General features: G+C 42.6%; 1 protein-coding gene across 1 annotated transcript in view; it reads left to right on the plus strand.

The window, feature by feature from the left end:
• The window catches only part of ADAMTS19 (ADAM metallopeptidase with thrombospondin type 1 motif 19), a 561,705-nt gene that overhangs the window by 337,659 nt on the left and 203,018 nt on the right, over positions 1–21,028 (plus strand). Inside the window, exon 10 of the mRNA XM_069746287.1 lies at positions 9,947–10,097. Coding sequence (XP_069602388.1) covers positions 9,947–10,097 — 151 coding nt within the window. The remainder of the gene's footprint in view (positions 1–9,946; positions 10,098–21,028) is intronic.

A 21,028-nucleotide genomic window follows, 5' to 3' on the forward strand; every position in this document is an offset into this window, starting at 1 on the left:
GAACGAACCAATCAGACCTTGGAAACATATCTGAGATGTTTTGTTTCCGCTGACCAGGATGATTGGGTGTCATTTTTGCCGTTGGCTGAGTTCGCCCTTAATAATCGGGCCAGCTCGGCTACCTTGGTCTCTCCATTTTTCTGCAATTCTGGGTTCCATCCTCGTTTCTCTTCAGGACAGGTTGAGTCTTCGGACTGTCCTGGTGTGGATTATGTGGTGGACAGGTTGCAGCAGATCTGGACTCAGGTAGTGGACAATTTGACCTTGTCCCAGGAGAAGGCTCAGCTTTTCGCTAATCGCAGACGCCGTGTGGGACCCCGACTTCGTGTTGGGGATCTGGTTTGGTTATCTTCTCGTCATATTCCTATGAAGGTTTCCTCTCCTAAATTTAAACCTCGTTTTATTGGTCCGTATAGGATTTCTGAGATTCTCAATCCGGTGTCTTTTCGTCTGACCCTCCCAGACTCCTTTTCCATACATAATGTATTCCATAGGTCGTTGTTGAGGAGATACGTGGCACCTATGGTTCCATCTGTGGAGCCTCCTGCCCCTGTTTTGGTGGAGGGGGAATTGGAGTATATTGTGGAGAAGATTTTGGATTCTCGTGTCTCTAGACGGAAACTCCAGTATTTGGTCAAATGGAAGGGTTATGCTCAGGAAGATAATTCCTGGGTTTTTGCCTCTGATGTCCATGCCCCAGATCTTGTTCGTGCCTTTCATGTGGCTCATCCTGGTCGGCCTGGGGGTTCTGGTGAGGGTTCGGTGACCCCTCCTCAAGGGGGGGGTACTGTTGTGAATTCTGTGGCCGAGTTCACTTCTGTGGTCACAAGTGGTATTGCAGTCTCTGGGCTTCCTCCCTCAGGTGTTTTGGTGAGCTCGTTGGCTGCCTTGCTATTTAGCTCCACCTGAGTCTGTCTTCCTTGCTCCTTGTCAATGTTCCAGTGTTGGATCTGAGCTACTGCATCTTTCCTTGGGCCTGCTGCTCTGCTAGATAAGTGCTTCTAGTTTGTTTTCTGTTTTTTCTGTCCAGCTTGCTATTAACTTTTGCTGGAAGCTCTGAGAAGCAAAGGGGTGCACCGCCGTGCTGTTAGTTCGGCACGGTGGGTCTTTTTGCCCCTTTGCGTGGTTTTCGTTTTAGGGTTTTTTGTAGACTGCATAGTTCTCTTTGCTATCCTCGCTCTGTCTAGAATATCGGGCCTCACTTTGCTGAATCTATTTCATTCCTACGTTTGTCTTTTCATCTTGCTAACAGTCATTATATGTGGGGGGCTGCCTATTCCTTTGGGGTATTTCTCTGAGGTAAGTCAGGCTTGTATTTCTATCTTCAGGCTAGTCAGCTCCTCAGGCAGTGCCGAGTTGCATAGGTAGTTGATAGGCGCAATCCACTGCTGCTTATAGTTGTGTGAGGATAGATCAGGTACTGCAGTCTACAGAGATTCCACGTCTCAGAGCTCGTCCTATTGTTTTTGGTTATTGCCAGATCTCTGTATGTGCGCTGATTACTGCACGCTGTGTTGCCTGATTGCCAGCCATAACACCCCCCCCCCAGGTCAAACAGTGCTCTACGACTTGCAAAATTTTCTCTCACAGCTCCACCAATGTTTAGTCTATGCGCTGACATCCTTCAATGCCTGGCACTGTCAATACCATTGTATTGACATTATTCTTATGTTAGGCCTTCGAAGCCTGTCTGCGGTCACTCCTTCCACTAGGCCTCCACTGACCTGTCTACTGCTGCCCGTGTTCCCCTGGAACCAATTTTAAATTGCCTACAGCCAGCCCAATTTATTATGTTAGGGCTTCGAAGCCTGTCTGCGGTCCCTCCTTCCACTAGGCCTCCACTGACCTGTCTACTGCCGCCCGTGTTCCCCTGGAACCAATTTTAAATTGCCTACAGCCCAATTTTTGTTATGTTAGGCCTTCGAAGCCTGTCTGCGGCCCGTTCTTTCCACTACTACTACACTGACCTGGCTACTGCCGCCCGTGTTCCCCTGGAACCAATTTTAAATTGCCTACAGCCAGCCCAATTTATTATGTTAGGGCTTCGAAGCCTGTCTGCGGTCCCTCCTTCCACTAGGCCTCCACTGACCTGTCTACTGCTGCCCGTGTTCCCCTGGAACCAATTTTAAATTGCCTACAGCCAGCCCAATTTATTATATTAGGGCTTCGAAGCCTGTCTGCGGTCCCTCCTTCCACTAGGCCTCCACTGACCTGTCTACTGCTGCCCGTGTTCCCCTGGAACCAATTTTAAATTGCCTACAGCCAGCCCAATTTATTATGTTAGGGCTTCGAAGCCTGTCTGCGGTCGCTCCTTCCACTAGGCCTCCACTGACCTGTCTACTGCTGCCCGTGTTCCCCTGGAACCAATTTTAAATTGCCTACAGCCAGCCCAATTTATTATGTTAGGGCTTCAAAGCCTGTCTGCGGTCCCTCCTTCCACTAGGCCTCCACTGACCTGTCTACTGCCGCCCGTGTTCCCCTGGAACCAATTTTAAATTGCCTACAGCCAGCCCAATTTATTATGTTAGGGCTTCGAAGCCTGTCTGCGGTCCCTCCTTCCACTAGGCCTCCACTGACCTGTCTACTGCTGCCCGTGTTCCCCTGGAACCAATTTTAAATTGCCTACAGCCAGCCCAATTTATTATGTTAGGGCTTCGAAGCCTGTCGGCGGTCCCTCCTTCCACTAGGCCTCCACTGACCTGTCTACTGCCGCCCGTGTTCCCCTGGAACCAATTTTAAATTGCCTACAGCCCAATTTTTGTTATGTTAGGCCTTCGAAGCCTGTCTGCGGCCCGTTCTTTCCACTACTACTACACTGACCTGGCTACTGCCGCCCGTGTTCCCCTGGAACCAATTTTAAATTGCCTACAGCCAGCCCAATTTATTATGTTAGGGCTTCGAAGCCTGTCTGCGGTCCCTCCTTCCACTAGGCCTCCACTGACCTGTCTACTGCTGCCCGTGTTCCCCTGGAACCAATTTTAAATTGCCTACAGCCAGCCCAATTTATTATGTTAGGGCTTCGAAGCCTGTCTGCGGTCCCTCCTTCCACTAGGCTTCCACTGACCTGTCTACTGCTGCCCGTGTTCCCCTGGAACCAATTTTAAATTGCCTACAGCCAGCCCAATTTATTATGTTAGGGCTTCGAAGCCTGTCTGCGGTCCCTCCTTCCACTAGGCCTCCACTGACCTGTCTACTGCTGCCCGTGTTCCCCTGGAACCAATTTTAAATTGCCTACAGCCAGCCCAATTTATTATATTAGGGCTTCGAAGCCTGTCTGCGGTCCCTCCTTCCACTAGGCCTCCACTGACCTGTCTACTGCTGCCCGTGTTCCCCTGGAACCAATTTTAAATTACCTACAGCCAGCCCAATTTATTATGTTAGGGCTTCGAAGCCTGTCTGCGGTCGCTCCTTCCACTAGGCCTCCACTGACCTGTCTACTGCCGCCCGTGTTCCCCTGGAACCAATTTTAAATTGCCTACAGCCAGCCCAATTTATTATGTTAGGGCTTCAAAGCCTGTCTGCGGTCCCTCCGTCCACTAGGCCTCCACTGACCTGTCTACTGCCGCCCGTGTTCCCCTGGAACCAATTTTAAATTGCCTACAGCCAGCCCAATTTATTATGTTAGGGCTTCGAAGCCTGTCTGTGGTCCCTCCTTCCACTAGGCCTCCACTGACCTGTCTACTGCTGCCCGTGTTCCCCTGGAACCAATTTTAAATTGCCTACAGCCAACCCAATTTATTATGTTAGGGCTTCGAAGCCTGTCTGCGGTCCCTCCTTCCACTAGGCCTCCACTGACCTGTCTACTGCCGCCCGTGTTCCCCTGGAACCAATTTTAAATTGCCTACAGCCAGCCCAATTTATTATGTTAGGGCTTCGAAGCCTGTCTGCGGTCCCTCCTTCCACTAGGCCTCCACTGACCTGTCTACTGCTGCCCGTGTTCCCCTGGAACCAATTTTAAATTGCCTACAGCCAGCCCAATTTATTATGTTAGGGCTTCGAAGCCTGTCTGCGGTCCCTCCTTCCACTAGGCCTCCACTGACCTGTCTACTGCCGCCCGTGTACCCCTGGAACCAATTTTAAATTGCCTACAGCCAGCCCAATTTATTATGTTAGGGCTTCGAAGCCTGTCTGCGGTCCCTCCTTCCACTAGGCCTCCACTGACCTGTCTACTGCCGCCCGTGTTCCCCTGGAACCAATTTTAAATTGCCTACAGCCAGCCCAATTTATTATGTTAGGGCTTCGAAGCCTGTCTGCGGTCCCTCCTTCCACTAGGCCTCCACTGACCTGTCTACTGCTGCCCGTGTTCCCCTGGAACCAATTTTAAATTGCCTACAGCCAGCCCAATTTATTATGTTAGGGCTTCGAAGCCTGTCTGCGGTCCCTCCTTCCACTAGGCCTCCACTGACCTGTCTACTGCTGCCCGTGTTCCCCTGGAACCAATTTTAAATTGCCTACAGCCAGCCCAATTTATAATGTTAGGGCTTCGAAGCCTGTCTGCGGTCCCTCCTTCCACTAGGCCTCCACTGACCTGTCTACTGCTGCCCGTGTTCCCCTGGAACCAATTTTAAATTGCCTACAGCCAGCCCAATTTATTATGTTAGGGCTTCGAAGCCTGTCTGCGGTCCCTCCTTCCACTAGGCCTCCACTGACCTGTCTACTGCTGCCCGTGTTCCCCTGGAACCAATTTTAAATTGCCTACAGCCAGCCCAATTTATTATGTTAGGGCTTCGAAGCCTGTCTGCGGTCCCTCCTTCCACTAGGCCTCCACTGACCTGTCTACTGCCGCCCGTGTTCCCCTGGAACCAATTTTAAATTGCCTACAGCCCAATTTTTGTTATGTTAGGCCTTCGAAGCCTGTCTGCGGCCCGTTCTTTCCACTACTACTACACTGACCTGGCTACTGCCGCCCGTGTTCCCCTGGAACCAATTTTAAATTGCCTACAGCCAGCCCAATTTATTATGTTAGGGCTTCGAAGCCTGTCTGCGGTCCCTCCTTCCACTAGGCCTCCACTGACCTGTCTACTGCCGCCCGTGTTCCCCTGGAACCAATTTTAAATTGCCTACAGCCAGCCCAATTTATTATGTTAGGGCTTCGAAGCCTGTCTGCGGTCCCTCCTTCCACTAGGCCTCCACTGACCTGTCTACTGCTGCCCGTGTTCCCCTGGAACCAATTTTAAATTGCCTACAGCCAGCCCAATTTATTATGTTAGGGCTTCGAAGCCTGTCTGCGGTCCCTCCTTCCACTAGGCCTCCACTGACCTGTCTACTGCTGTCCGTGTTCCCCTGGAACCAATTGTAAATTGCCTACATCCCAATTTTTGTTATGTTAGGCCTTTAAAGCCTGTCTGCGGCCCGTTCTTTCCACTACTACTACACTGACCAGGCCACTGCTGCCCGTGTTCCCCTGGAACCAATTTTAAATTGCCTACAGCCAGCCCAATTTATTATGTTAGGCCTTCAAAGCCTGTCTGCGGTCCCTCCTTCCACTAGGCCTCCACTGACCTGTCTACTGCTGCCCGTGTACCCCTTGAACCAACATCAGAAAATATAAAAATAAGTATTTTGCTTATAAAAAAAAAAATACTGGAGAGATATCAAATGCAGACATTTTAACATTAAAAACAAACACATACAACAAAAATCTGGTACAGTACTAAAAATGGCCACCAGCTACAATAACTTTCTCCTGCAAGTAGTTAACTGAAAGTTTTTTTCAATTTAAAACACAGATATGGCATCCACCGAGTGTTGTCCTGTCGCGTCTTCTTTATATTATTGCCAAGAAGATGCAAAACAATGAAAATAATAAAATCATTATTTACCAAAAAAATAAAGTAAGTCAAAACCACATTGCAAATAAACATTCATTACAAATAAAGAAGCAGGGCGCGTCCGAGGGTGAGTATATACCTAATAAGAATATAATCACCCTCGGACGCGCCCTGCTTCTTTCCGACAGCCTTCCTTCCTAAGAATCAGCCCTTCCGTGGTGTAGAGAGAGGGTGTGTTACACTCCAAGGTGTTCCCCAGGTTGCCTTTCCTGAGCTTCGATCTTCATGCTCTCGTTTAGTAGTTGTCGGAAAGTAGGCTGCATTAGGCCTACAAATTGGGTATGGGGTGGAGAGAGATGGTGTGTTACACTCCAAGGTGTTCCCCAGGTTTCCTTGCCATTGCTTCGGTCTTCCGACTCTCGTTTAGTAGTTGTAGAAAACTACACTGCATTAGGCCTACAAAATGGGTATCGGGTGGAGAGAGATGGTGTGTTACACTCCAAGGTGTTCCCCAGGTTTCCTTGCCATTGCTTCGGTCTTCCGACTCTCGTTTAGTAGTTGTAGAAAACTACACTGCATTAGGCCTACAAAATGGGTATCGGGTGGAGAGAGATGGTGTGTTACACTCCAAGGTGTTCCCCAGGTTTCCTTGCCATTGCTTCGGTCTTCCGACTCTCGTTTAGTAGTTGTAGAAAACTACACTGCATTAGGCCTACAAAATGGGTATCGGGTGGAGAGAGATGGTGTGTTACACTCCAAGGTGTTCCCCAGGTTTCCTTGCCATTGCTTCGGTCTTCCGACTCTCGTTTAGTAGTTGTAGAAAACTACACTGCATTAGGCCTACAAAATGGGTATCGGGTGGAGAGAGATGGTGTGTTACACTCCAAGGTGTTCCCCAGATTTCCTTGCCATTGCTTCGGTCTTCCGACTCTCGTTTAGTAGTTGTAGAAAACTACACTGCATTAGGCCTACAAAATGGGTATCGGGTGGAGAGAGATGGTGTGTTACACTCCAAGGTGTTCCCCAGGTTTCCTTGCCATTGCTTCGGTCTTCCGACTCTCGTTTAGTAGTTGTAGAAAACTACACTGCATTAGGCCTACAAAATGGGTATGGGGTGGAGAGAGATGGTGTGTTCCACTCCAAGGTGTTCTCCAGGTTGCCTTTCCTGAGCTTCTATCTTCAGGCTCTCGTTAAATTGTGGTTAAATGGAACAACTGCATTTGGCGTACTAGTTGGTTTGGGGCCTACTAACAGTGTCTGCCGCTCCTTGCTGTTCTCCTGGTTTCCTGTCCTGAAATTCCGTTTTCAGGCGCTCGTTAAGTAGTTGTTAATGTTAGACTGCATTTGGCCTACTAGTTGGGTTGGGGCCTACTATCGGTGTCTGCCACTCCTTGCTGTTCTCATCCACTGAACAAAGCTGTGCCGCCTGTTTACTACGGTTTCCAATTTTGAACTGCTTTTCGACTACTTACTGATTTGGGCCTACTCTCTGTGTCAGCCTCTCATTCCAGTTGTCCTCCACTGCAATGCCCCCTGGTTATTCCTGTGTTACCAATTTTGAATTGCATTTAGCCAACTTTATTCTTTGGGCCTATATCTGTGTTTCCTCCTCATCCTGCCCATTGCCCAGCCAGTGATAGATGAGTCTGCTGGTACATTGACCCATAACGCAACATTCCCCGTGCACGCTACACAACAACATTGTGACCCTGCTGAAAGTCAGGTTGCTCTTCCCGCATACCATACCACCTTACACGGGGACAAAGAGGAAGGTGCAGATGAAAGTGCAGGTTCCTTCATCAGGTGGGGGGAGGAATACTAGTTGGCGACGTCACTGGCACAGGGCCTCTCATAGTACGCAAAAGTGTTGCTGCCGGTGGGAGGCGCCCCCGCCGTGCAAACACACCGCTGTACTTTGAGGGGCCCTGTGCCAGTGCCAATGCCAACGAGTGGGCCCCCCCTGCTTGCTCAGGTTCACAGCACTTGCAAAGTTGAAATACTTACCTCTCCCTGCTCCACTGCCGTGACGTGGTCCAGATTTCCTGGGCCCACTAATTACTTGAACCAGCCCTACCCACCACAACTTTAGCCAAATGACCCCCAATTTCAAATGCCTTTTAATTATTATAAGGTAAATTACGCTTGACAAGCTTCATTAAGAAGAATGGATGGTTTTGACATTAAAATGGGCACTCTAGGTGTTTTCCTGGCCCCCACTCACTGCCGACTATGCTGCCCCATTGACTTGCATTGGGTTTCGTGTTTCGGTCGATCCCGACTTTACGTCATAATCGGCCAATTTCACTCGACCCGACTTTTGAGATAGTCGGGTTTCGCGAAACCCGGCTCGACTCTAAAAAGGTCAAGGTCGCTCAACTCTAGTCTTCACTATTAAGGGTAAAAGAAATCCAAACCTGCATTAAAAAGTGATTGCCCCCTAAACATATTAAATGGTTGGGCCACCCTTAACATAAACAACTGCAAGCAAGCATTTGCGATAACTGGCAATGAGTCTTTTACAACGCTCTAGAGAATTTTGGCCCACTTATCTTTGCAGAATTGTTGTAATTCTACCACATTGTAGGGTTTCTAATCATAAATCACCTTTTTAAAGTCATGCCACAGCATCTCAATTGGATTAAGGTCAGGACTTTAACTAGGCCACTCCAAAGTGTTAATTTTGCTTTTCTTAAGCCATTCAGAGGTGAACTTTGCTGGTGTATTTTAGATAACTGTCCTCCTGCATAACCCAAGTGCGGTTCAGCTTAAGGTCACAAATAGATGGCAGGACATTCTCCTTCAGGATTTTTTGGTAGAAAGCAGAATTCATTTTTCCATTTAGGACAGCAAGTCTTTCAGGTCCTGAAGCAGCAAAACAGACCCAGACCATCACAATACCACTACCATATTTTACTGTTGGTATTATGTTTTTTTTCTGAAATGCTGTTTTACTTCTATGTTTTGTTATCTTTTGAGGATCTTTTGTTCCACTTCACTTTGTCAGGCAGGTCCCATTTAAGTGATTTCTTGATTGAGATTGCAATTTGAACTCTGCTTCCCAAAGATGTGAGAAACTACGGTTAATTTATGTTTTAAGGGGGACAATCACTTTTTAACAAAGGCCCTGTAGGTTTGGATTTCTTTTTGACTTAATAATAAAGACCTTAATTTACAAAACTGCATTTTGTATTTACTTGTGTTATCTTTGTCTAATATTTAGAATAGTTTGTTGATCTGAAACATTTAAGTATGACAAACATGCAAATGAATAAGAAATCAGGAAGGGGGCAAACATTTTTTCACACCACTGTATATGTTTTTCTTTTAACCCGCAACTGGCTAAGAGTATATAGTGGAAGTAAAACCTTAAAATCAATTTTGCTAGTGGAGGGGCATCACAATAATCTGCTTGCCATCAGCATCAATCACATACATGATTTACATGACATAACATTAATCTTCGGGAACTGGAGCTGACCCTAAAGACTCATAATGGTAATGGTCGTCCAGCATCTGGAGATTCATAAATAGAATCACAATCATTGAGGGAAAGGTTACTCAAATATTTTGGATCCGAACACTTAAGAACAGAGTGGACAGTAAACAGTGACTTAGGCTTCTTTCACACTAGCGTCGGAATCTTCCCGTCGCAATGCGTCGGGGAGAGATTCCGACGCTATCGTTTAGTGCATTGCACAATGGAGGCAGCGGATGCATTTCTCTGGCGCATCCGCTGCCCCATTGTAAGGTGCGGGGAGGTGGGGGCAGAGTTCCGGCCGCGCATGCGCGGTCGGAAAAAGCGGTCCGTCAGGAGCAAAAAACGTTACATGTAGCGTTTTTTGCTCCCGATGGTCCGCCAAAGCACGACGCATCCGTCGCTCGACGGATGCGACGTGTGGCAATCTGTTGCAAATGCGTCGTCAATGCAAGTCTATGGGGAAAAAACGCATCCTGCAAACACTTTTGCAGGATGCGTTTTTTCTGCAAAACGACGCATTGTGACGGATTGCAGAAAACGCTAGTGTGAAAGTAGCCTTAGTCTGAAGTGTAAAGTCAGAATGCAATTGTATTTGTATGCTCTTTCCTTACTTTTACTGTAATATGCATGTTTATAGCAGTTTAGTCATAAGCACCTTTCTTTTTGTACTACTTTTTAACTCTGTGTGCATTGCCAGGTCAAAAGCCAGTAACTGTTTGCTGCAGACAAGTCCTCAAAGCATTAGCTCTGTGATTATTCCCTCCAAACTGCCAGGCATGACGTATACGGCAGATGAGCAATGTCAGATCTTGTTTGGACCTACAGCTTCATTTTGTCAAGAAATGCAGGTACAGTACATAATAAAATGTCGGAAAGGATAGTTCTATAAAACATATGCTCGATAACCATTTACTCAAAGGATAATAAAGCCACAATGAAATTAGCTACATTTATTTTTAAGCACAAATAGATCAACACTTGAGAATTATTAATAATACTGCTTAGAAATAGGAATACAAAGAGAGTATTCGCTGTTGAAAATGTAAGCACAGAGAATAATCTAGGTAAAATTGATTGGTAGAGGGTGGGTGTGAGATAGGGGACTCCATGTCTCATCCTAGGGCAGTAAATTGAATATTTATACTTCTATCTATTACAATTTTATTATTTACCATTATTCTTTGAGCAAAAACCTCATTCGTCAAGGTGAACTCTTACTTTCCATTAATGTTGGCTAAATCAACTGATTTTAGTGGGGTTGAACAATGATCTAATATGTATCAGGGCAGCTTAATACTCTTTATATTTTGCAACTGTTTCCTGTGTATATAAATCACTTGTAAAGGTGAATAAGATTCTCCCCAAAGAAATTAATACATGAGTCCAAACAGATCGTTGTCAGCTGAGCACTGTTTACAATTAGTTCAAAAATAGCAAAACTACAGTAAAACAACCCAATAAAAAATATAGGTCATATAAAACATGATAATCATTCCTTTGAAAATCCATGTCAGAATGTTTGTATATTGCTATGTGTATGGAGACGATTGAAGCAAGTGAAAAGTTAAAAAAATGTTTTTTTTTAAAATGAAAAATATATAAAAGTTCAAATCACTTTCCCTTTTCCCCATTCAAAATAAAACAATAAAAAATATAAAAAAGAAATACATATTTTGAATCGCTGTGTTAAGAAACGCCCGATCTATCAAAATAAAAAGTGAATGAATCCAGTCGGTGAACGGCGTAATGAGAAAAACATTTAAAATGCCAGAATTACGTTTTTTTGCTCACTGCAAAACTGCAATAAAATGCAATAACAGGCAATTAAAAGATACTATCTACTCCAAAATTGCATTGATAAAAACCTCGGTTCGGCACTCAATAAATAAGCCCTTATGCAGCCCAAGGTCCTTAAAAAACGGAGACGCTACGGGTCTCCGAAAATAAAAAAGAGCCTATACATGTTTGGTATCTGTGAACTAGTAATGACCTGGAGAATCCTAATGGCAAGTCAGTTTTAGCATTTAGTGAACATGATTTAAAAAAAATGGTGGAATTGCACTTTTTTGCAATTTCACCGCATTTGGAATTTTTTCCCATTTTCCAGCACATTATATTTTTAAATCAATGGTGTCGTTCAAAAGTCCAACTCATCCCTTAAAAAACAAGCCCTCATATAGATATATACAGTAGATGGAAAATTAAAAAAGCTATGGCTCTGGGTGGAAGAGGAGCAAAAAAAAAAACGAAATAGAAAAAAATGGAAAATGGCTTGGGGGCGATGGGGTTAATTTAGTGTCTCACCACATAGCATAAATCACAACTCCTCACTGTCTCTTATCCCTGCTGAGATCTAAAACTGCTCAGTGGAAGCTGCAGCTATCAGTTAAGCTAAGTTAGTGGTCCTGAAATGACTCTATTTCTGTCCAACAAGCTAAATGGACATACAGTTTTTTATGTGGAAAACATACAATGACCGTTTGTTTATCTAATATAACTATATGTCTCTAATCAATTATTTAAAAAATTGTAAGCAAACCGATACGATTGAACTGGGACATTGGTTTCAGTCGAATAGAAAATATTAGAATCTGTCAGTGGATTCAAAAGTTCTTCATGAACTGATACAGACCTAGAAATACTGATCATTTTTACATCAGTCTGCACCCCATTGAAATAATGGAATTTGTGAAAAGATTCTTGCCTTTACGATCTTATAAAAAAGGTGCAAAAATATGTGAATGTAACCTATTTCCGATAGGAATGAATTCTGTCTGCAGGACTTCACCAAAAAACATCAAAGCATGGAAACAAAAATCTCCAATGTCCACCTGACCCAAACGTAGTAAAAAAAAAGTGCAAGTAGACACTAAACCTTAGTTATTGCCGATCATTCCACAGCTTTAGGTTTTATTAGATTCCACATTATCTGGCAGTTCTGTGCTAGAAACAAGGGCTAGACTGTCAGGGTTGTTCACGTTATGGATGCTGAGTGATGAGAATTAGATTGTACTCATATGTATGTCATTTTTTTATTTGATGGCATCGATTCATAACTTAACATAATCAGTGAGGACAATGAGGTTAGAATCTGAGACACAATTCTCATAATATAATTCAGACTGTTAAAACAGTTCTGAATACTAAAACCTCAAAATTATTTTTAGCATAGTGGTTGTAGGTGTAACAAAAAACATGGCCACAGATATACATGACTATTGATGAGCAAGTACTAAAATGCTTGAGTGCTCATTACTCATATCAAGCAGGTCAGACACTCGGAAGGGCTCGACTTGAGTAATAGGGATAATGGAAGTCAATAGGAAACTCAAGCATTTTTCCAGAAGACCCTAACAGGGGGGCTGGGGAGGCAGGCAAATCCCTGAAATGGATGGAGACAGCACTGGAATGGAATGGGAACAGCATATAGAAGATGCCTGTACAAATTTTGGACTTCCAGGTTGCTGCTGGGAACAATGTTGTTAGAGTATTACTCCACTTTTACTGACTGACAGTAAAACATACAAAATTGAATGTAAAATGGATTTTACAGATAACAAATGTTAGGAAACATTCTCTCCTGCATAATGACTAGTATATAAATCAACATAAAAAGAGAAAAAAGCCTCCTCCACCACTTAATAGCTGGGCCATCTCTCACTGTATGTCCTCATCACCTACGACTACAGTACATGACATAGTAGATGGTGAAATAAAACTACGCCCACCGCTACTCACTGGTAAAAGTAATTTTAACATTTTACTACCTTATCTGGGCCTGTGGTGTGTGTTACATGGTCTGACACATCTTGTTTAATTTATGAATGAGGGACTCTGAAACTCACATAGCCGATGGGGACAATGCAAGAAGTGCCATAAATTAGAAGGAAGAGGGACTGTGATACACAGGGGTGTAACTACAACAGGTGCAGTGGTTGCATTCGTACCCGGGCACTGGAGTCTAGGGAGCCCTAAAATTCCCTTTGGCCTATATAAAAAGACTATTACTATTAAAGATTTAAAATATTTGGGGGCCCCGTTGGAGCTTTCGCATACGGGCCCATGAGTTTCATGTTACGCCACTGCTGATACACCTTGTATTAGACACAAAAGAGGGCCTCATACACATTCTGTTAAAATTGTTAGGTAGTGGGACTCCCAAACTCATAAAGCCTATGGGGACAATGGAAGAGGTGCCAAAAATTAGAAGGAAGAAGGACTCTGATACACCCTGTATTAGACATAAAGGAGCGCCTCATACATATTCTGTTAAAATTGTAGTAGTGGGACTCCTAGACTCATAAAGCCTATGCACTAAGTGCAAGGACTGAAAAACATTTACCCACGGGGGTATACATATACTGTATGCCCTATTTTTGTGAGAAGTATAGTTGCAAAGTATGATCTTCGTAGATTTTTTTACAAAGTGTGTATTTGAAAGTCAAATACTTATAGGTTTGCCAGAGTTTCTTATCTGATTTTTACCATTTAACATCAGACAAGTTTCAAGTAATGTTGGCTACATAATACTGTTGTTTCCTGCAACTTTAGGACATGACTTGAAAAATATTTTCTTGCAATGATCTTCAAATATGGAAAAACAATATTTTCAAAATTACAAAAGTGCGTACATTTCCATGAAGTAGTGGCATTACTGGACTGTTCTAGGCAGAATATTACCCAGGAAATACATACTGTAAAGCAAAGGGTTTTAGGTCGTTGTTAGCCCTCTTTCCAAACTCTGTCACCTTAGCGCACATGAAAAAGTGTTGAAAGCTTCCACTTCACTTCTCTCTAGCAATGCATTTATAGATGGGTAGGTAAATACGCAGAGGATAATCTTCACTCAAATGGGGAGCATGTGATGGTATGAATCATCATATGAAAGGGGTCTATTGCAAATTTAGCTACCGAGCCCAATCCTCTTCGTCTACTGTTATATTTTGTCTTTTTTTTAGTCAAGTCTAAATGTTAAAATGCATGCCTTATTTCTGTATTTAAATTGTATACAAACATCGCGTGGATCTTTTGAATCTTAACCTGCAATATCATCTCTGAGTAATGCACTTATTAATGTTGATTCTACTGATTTGGCACTCATTATTCTCATATATCAGCCTTTTCAACTTACTGAAAGTAGCAATTTGCTAAGAGTTGAAAGTTTTGGTTAATTGCTATTATCCATGTCAAATATGCCAACCCCAAGCAAGATGTTTGGCTGCATTCTCCCCTCCCAGCTGCAATGACATAAACAGTCATGTTCTGGATACAGTACAAATGTATGTTTATGGAAAGACTTAAAGGCAAAAGATTTCTTGATGGTGAGAATGTCCAACTGTCTTCTAGTATCAATGGCATCAGTTCAAAAATGTAAAATGTTCCTCAGGCCCTTTATGAATTACCAATGGAGTGGAAGATTTCTTGACACTCAAGTGACCCTTGGTGTAACTATTTAATAAGTCACATAGAGAGTGCCTTGACCTTAGTGGCAATGAGAATAATGAGGGTCGTTTGCCTTCGAGGTATGTTACAGAGGCACGGTCAAGACACATTACATATGTTGAACTTGTATTCGAATCACAACCAAGCCCAAAATGTTTTCTTAATACTGTGCTGATGACAGTGTTCTGGCGTATTTTACATAACAGAACTTTTATAAGCAATGAGGGACGGGTAACGGTCTATCACGCTTTCCATGAGTTGAGTACAGCTGGGATAGATAAAATAAGGAAAAGAGAGATATCAAGAAACTTGTAAGTCAGCACTTAGTGCAATGTTGTAAATGCACTTGTGTCTGAAAAAAAACAAAAAAAGGTTTATGGCTCCGGCAAGATAAGTCTTGAAATGTTCCTTCATCCGATATAACAAAATACTTGTGATTACCCTACAATGCAGACATACTTATTTTCCACAGATGTCTTGACTTCAGCGCAGAAAAGGTAACATCTGTTATAATGTAATTACTTAAGGCAATGCTTTTCTAAGTGCTATCTTGGAAAATTATTGAAATAACACAATCTGCTAAATCTTTACAGAAATCCCATTCGTGCATTTGAACAATATAACCCAGATCATTACATTTTGAATCAGGTCAAAACTATGCTGATATGCTAGATTTATTGCATAATTAAAGTCAATGAAATTAAATTATAATTACAGCCACAATGTCTGACCAGAGCAATCTCCTGCATATAATATAAAGAATTCCTGGTAGGTCATTAGAATTTAGTGTTGGGACGTGTACGGTGCTGAAAAAGATAATTTTCTGGATCAGTAAAGGTGATGAGAAAGTGAATATCTGGCATCGGGACCAGCTCCAAATTAAAACATTTTCTGGCTTGTGAGTCTCTCCAGATCTTCATAAAGTTTACATTATAATTGAACTCCATTATGGAGTTCAATTCATCACACTCATCTCAATGTAGAATTCTTAATGTTTGATTTTTAATTTAGTATTCATTTTGCACTTTCCTCTGGAAATACTAAATAGGACTTGTATTTCTACTAGTAGCAACTAGTGATGAGCGAGTGTGCTTGTTACTCGAGTTTCTCCGAGCGTGCTCGGGTGGTCTCTGAGTATTTCGCCGTGCTCGGAGATTTAGTTTTTTGTCAACGCAACTGCGTGATTTGCGGCTGCTAGACAGCTTGAATACATGTGTACATTGCCTAACAAACAGGCAATCCCTGCATATGTTCAGGTTGTCTAACAGTTGCAAATCACGCAGCTGCGTCGACATAAGCTAAATCTCCGAGCACGCTGAAATACTAGGAGACCACCTGAGCATGCTCGGAGAAACTCGAGTAACGAGCACACTCGCTCATCACTAGTAGCAACTATCACTTATTGACCCACATATTAGTCTTCCATGAAACTGACTCTAATGGTCTTGCCTATATTAGGAAAGTTATAGTTGTACATTTAAAGGTCTATGGCAATTTAGATGTGAATACATGAATTCAATATTAGAATATAATAAAAGCATAGTAAATAATGCAGTTTTTCAGTTCTAACAAAAATGAAACAGTGTGACCAAGGTGATAAGAGAATCTGCTGAAATTTTAATTAATCACGTTGCTAAAATTTCCTTGGAGATTATATTATATGAAAGGTAGTCAGAGCACATTGAATGTTCATTATTATGTTGTGGGGTCTCTCCAGACCCCAAAGCACAATAGACATTGAGTGAAATAGAAATACCCACCTTGCCTGTCACCTGTCCTGGCACTACTGCCATCCATCTGGTTCCCATCATTGATCCCTGCTGTCATTGATTTATTTGTCCACCATAAGAGCTGCCCTCTTCCTCATTCTTTACTCTACTCCAAGGTTTCCATTTGATGCAACAATGCACATAGTAGGGCCCAACGTGCATCACCAGAGCAGTACCTTAGGCGAAGCATTTCGTGATGCCGTGACTTGCCTTGTGATGTCAAAGGCCTACTTGGCACCTCAATAAATCAGAAAAATAATAGCCATTATGCTGAGTTTGCACAAAGCAAATCACAAAAAAAATCTGACTTAAAACAATCCATTTATTCTTTTAAACTTGACATGACTTCAGAGTGCCCTGAGCCAATTCACTTATCTCTATGACCAATACTTGGTATATGGAAAATGAGCTTTCTTCTGGGAAGAAAATAAAATTCTCGCTGTTTCCACCTATTAAAAGTACAGTATCTATCTTTACAGGGAATCCACAGTATGGCATTTATAGACATGCAGGTCTTTGAAAGCTAAATTCATCAATACTTTTATATCTGTTATATGTTGCTGCATTCCTAAAATGGGTTCACATAGTGTTTATTCTAGGTTCAATGACCCCATCACTTGGATTATGCACCAACAAGGCCATTGATTAGAATGATGCAGACAGAGTCACTGTGTGCCCTGCCATGCATAATTTTTAAGACACCATTATGTCTACTAGACTACTAATGTAATATAATGAATCACCTCCAGCCGGCTTAATTTTAATGCTGCTGTCAGAGATTGACAGCGGCATTTAATAGGTCAAAAGTCATTGGCTCTGTTCCACTCTACCCGTGGCTGTTACAGACAGATCCTGGAAGCAAGTCACAGCTAATGTTGATGATTATGGCTTACAGCCAATGAAAACCCAAAAGTTATTATTTCAGTAATTTAGAAGAATTAACAAAAACACCTGCAAAGGCTTCCTAAGCATTTAAAATTGTCCCTTAGTCTGTTTTAGTAGGCTCCACAATCATGGAGAAGACTGCTGACTTGACAGATGTCCAGATGGCAGTCATTGACACATTCCACAAGGAAATAAAGCCACAAAAGGTCGTTGCTAAAGTAGCTGTTCACAGAGTGCTGTATCCAAGCATATTAAATTAAGGTTGAGTGGAGGAAAAAAGTGTGGTAGAAAAAGGTGCACAAGCAACCAGGATAACCGCAGCCTTGAAAGGATTGTTAAGAAAAGGCCATTAAAAAATTTGGGGGAGATTCACAAGTATTGGCCTGCTGCTAGAGTCATTGCTTCAAGAGCCACCACACTCAGACATATCCGGGACATGGGCTACAAGTGTCGCATTCCTTGTGTCAAGCCAATCATGACCCGTAGACAACACCTGTAAATGCTTTTAGTAGCCAGACAGGAGTCTTTCACTTCTTGTTTCAGCGATTTTCATCCATTCTTCCTTAGAAAATTCTTCCAATTCTGTGAGATTCCTGGGTCAGAGTTGGCTATGAAAGATTAGAGCAGTGCACCTCCCCCCAAACCACATGCTGTAAATGCCGATATTAAAGATTGACAGCTGCAATTAGCAAGTTTACAGCCATAGCAGAAGCGCCACTCCACCAACAGCTGTTAGAGACAGATGATGGCTGAATTGCACAGCTATCATCCGCTTGGATTGGAGTGGACTCATTCATCTGTTCCCGATAAGTGATGAACATGTACAGCATTCATTGTTAAGGGTTCATCATTGTATTAGGAATTGCTTAATTAATTTGCATCTACGCTGTGTGCAGAATTATTAGGTAAGTAGTATTTTGATCACATGATACTTTTTATACATGCTGTCCTACTCCAAGCTGTTCAGGCTTGAGAGCGAACTACCAATTAAGTAAATCAGATGATGTGCCTCTCTGTAATGAGGAGGGGTGTTGTCTAATGACATCAAAACCCTATATAAGGTTATTTATTAGGCAACTTCCTTTCCTTTGGCAAAATGGGTCAGCAGATAGATTTGACTGGCTCTAAAAGTGTAAAATTGTGAGATGTGTTGCAGAGGGATGCAGCAGTCTTGAAATTGCCAAACTTTTGAAGCGTGATCACCGAACAATCAAGCGTTTCAGGCAAATAGCCAACAGGTTCGCAAGAAACGTATTGGGCAAAAAGGCGCAAAATAACTGCCCATGAATTGAGGAAAATCAAGCGTGAAGCTGCCAAGATGCCATTTGCCACCAGTTTTGCCATATTTCAGAGCTGCAACTTTACTGGAGTAACAAAAAGCACAAGGTTTGCGATACTCAGGGACATGGCCAAGGTAAGGAAGGCTGAAAAATGACCACCTTTGAACAAGAAACATAAGATAAAACGTCAAGACTGGGCAAAGAAATATCTTAAGACTGACTTTTCAAAGGTTTTATCAACAGATGAAATGAGAGTGACTCTTGATGGGCCAGATGATTGGGCCAGAGGCTGGATCAGTAAAGGGCAGAGAGCTCCACTCCGACTGAGATGCCAGCAAAGTGTAGGTGTGGTACTGGTATGGGCTGGCATCATCAAAGATGAACTTGTGGGACCTTTTCAGGTTGAGGATGGAGTGAAGCTCAACTCCCAGACCTACTGCCAGTTTCTGGAAGACAACTTCTTCAAGTAGTGGTACAGGAAGAAGTTGGTGTCGTTCAAGAAAAACATGATTTTCATGCAGGACAATGCTTCATCACATGCCTCCAACTACTCCACAGCGTGGCTGGCCAGTAAAGGTCTCAAAGAAGAAACAATGACATGGCCCCCTTGTTCACCTGATCTGAAACCCATAGAGAACCTGTGGTCCCTCATAAAAGGAGGGAAAACTGTACACCTCTCAGAACAGTGTCTGGGAGGCTGTGGTGGCTGCTGCACACAAGGTTGATCGCAAACAGATCAAGCAACTGACAGAATCTATGGATGGAAGGCTGTTGAGTGTCATCATATAAAAGGTGGCTATATTGGTCACTAATTTTGGGGGGGTTTTGTTTTTGCGTCAGAAATGTTTATTTCTAAATTTTGTGCAGTGATATTGGTTTACCTGGTGAAAATAAACAAGTGAGATGGGAATATATTTGTTTTTTATTAAGTTGCCTAATAATTCTGCACAGTAATAGTGCAGATATAGCGATATATATATAAAAAAAACCACTCCAACTTCAAAAAATGTTAAGCTTTAATATTTATGAGTCTCTTGGGTTGATTGAGAACATAGTTGTTGATCAATAATAAAAATAATCCTCTAAAATACAACTTGCCTAATATTTCTGCACACAGTGGATAGGCCCTTAACCCCTTCACCCCTGGGATCTCTTAACTCCTTCGCCCTCTGAGTGATTTTCCTTTTTTTTCCATTTCTTTTTTTCTTTCCTTCCTTCCAAGAGGCATAACTTTTTTTATTTTTCTATCCTTAAAGCCATATGAGGGCTTGTTTTTTGGGGATGACTTTTACAAGACATCATTTGTTTCATCATTTGATTGTTAAGCGGAAACAAAATCTGAGTGTGTTGAAGTTAAACAAAAAAAAATTCACATTTTTTTTTGGGGGGAGGTTTATTTACAATGTTCTCTATACGTTAAAATTAACATGTAATTAGCAATGCAATTCTCCAAGTCAGATAGATTTAAGACTATGCATATATCAAGCATTTATACATTTACATAACTTAAATATTAGAGAACGATAACACAAGTAAACACAAATTGCAGTTTTTACATAAAGGTCTTTATTATTAAGGAAAAAACAAATCCAAACCTATAGGGCCCTGTGTGAAAAAGTGATTGTCCCCTAAACCTATTAACTGTTTAGGCCTCCCAGAGCAGCAACAACTGCAATTAAGCATTTGCGATAATTGGCAATGAGTCTTTTACAACGCTCTGGAGGAATTTTCGCTCACTCATCTTTGCAGAATTGTAATTCAGCCAGTTTGGAGTCTTTCTGAGCATGAACCACCTTTATAAGGTCATTCCATAGCATCTCAATTGGATTAAGGTCACGACTTTGTCTAGGCCACTCCTAAGTCTTAATTTTGTTGCTCTGGTGGATTTGCTTGTGTGTTTTGGATCATTGTCCTGCTGCATAATCCAAATGCAACTGAGGTCTTGAAAAGGTCAGTTTGAGGTCACAGATAGATGGCAGAACATTCTCCTTTAATTCATGGTTCTATTTACCACAGCAAGAAATCCATATCCTGAAGCAGCAAAACAGCCCCAGACCATCATACTACCACCACCATATTTTAGTTTTGGATTGATGTTCCTTTGCTGAAATGCTGTGTTACTTGTACGCCAGATGTACTGGGACATACACCTTCCAAAAAGTCGCATGAGCCCACAGAGTATTCTCCCAAAAGTCTTGGGGATCATCAAGATGTTTTGTGGAAAAACTAAGACAAGTCTTTATGTTTTTATTGCTCAGTAGTCCTGGAACTCTTCCTTGTAGGCCTTTCTTGCCCAGTCTCTTTCTTATGGTAGAGTCATGAACACTGACCTTAACTAATGCAAATGAGGCCTGTAGTTCTTTGTATGTTCCTGTGGGGTCTTTTGTGGCTTCTTGGATGAGT

This window comes from Ranitomeya imitator, chromosome 1 (assembly GCF_032444005.1).
Source record: "Ranitomeya imitator isolate aRanImi1 chromosome 1, aRanImi1.pri, whole genome shotgun sequence".
Lineage (NCBI taxonomy): Eukaryota > Metazoa > Chordata > Amphibia > Anura > Dendrobatidae > Ranitomeya > Ranitomeya imitator.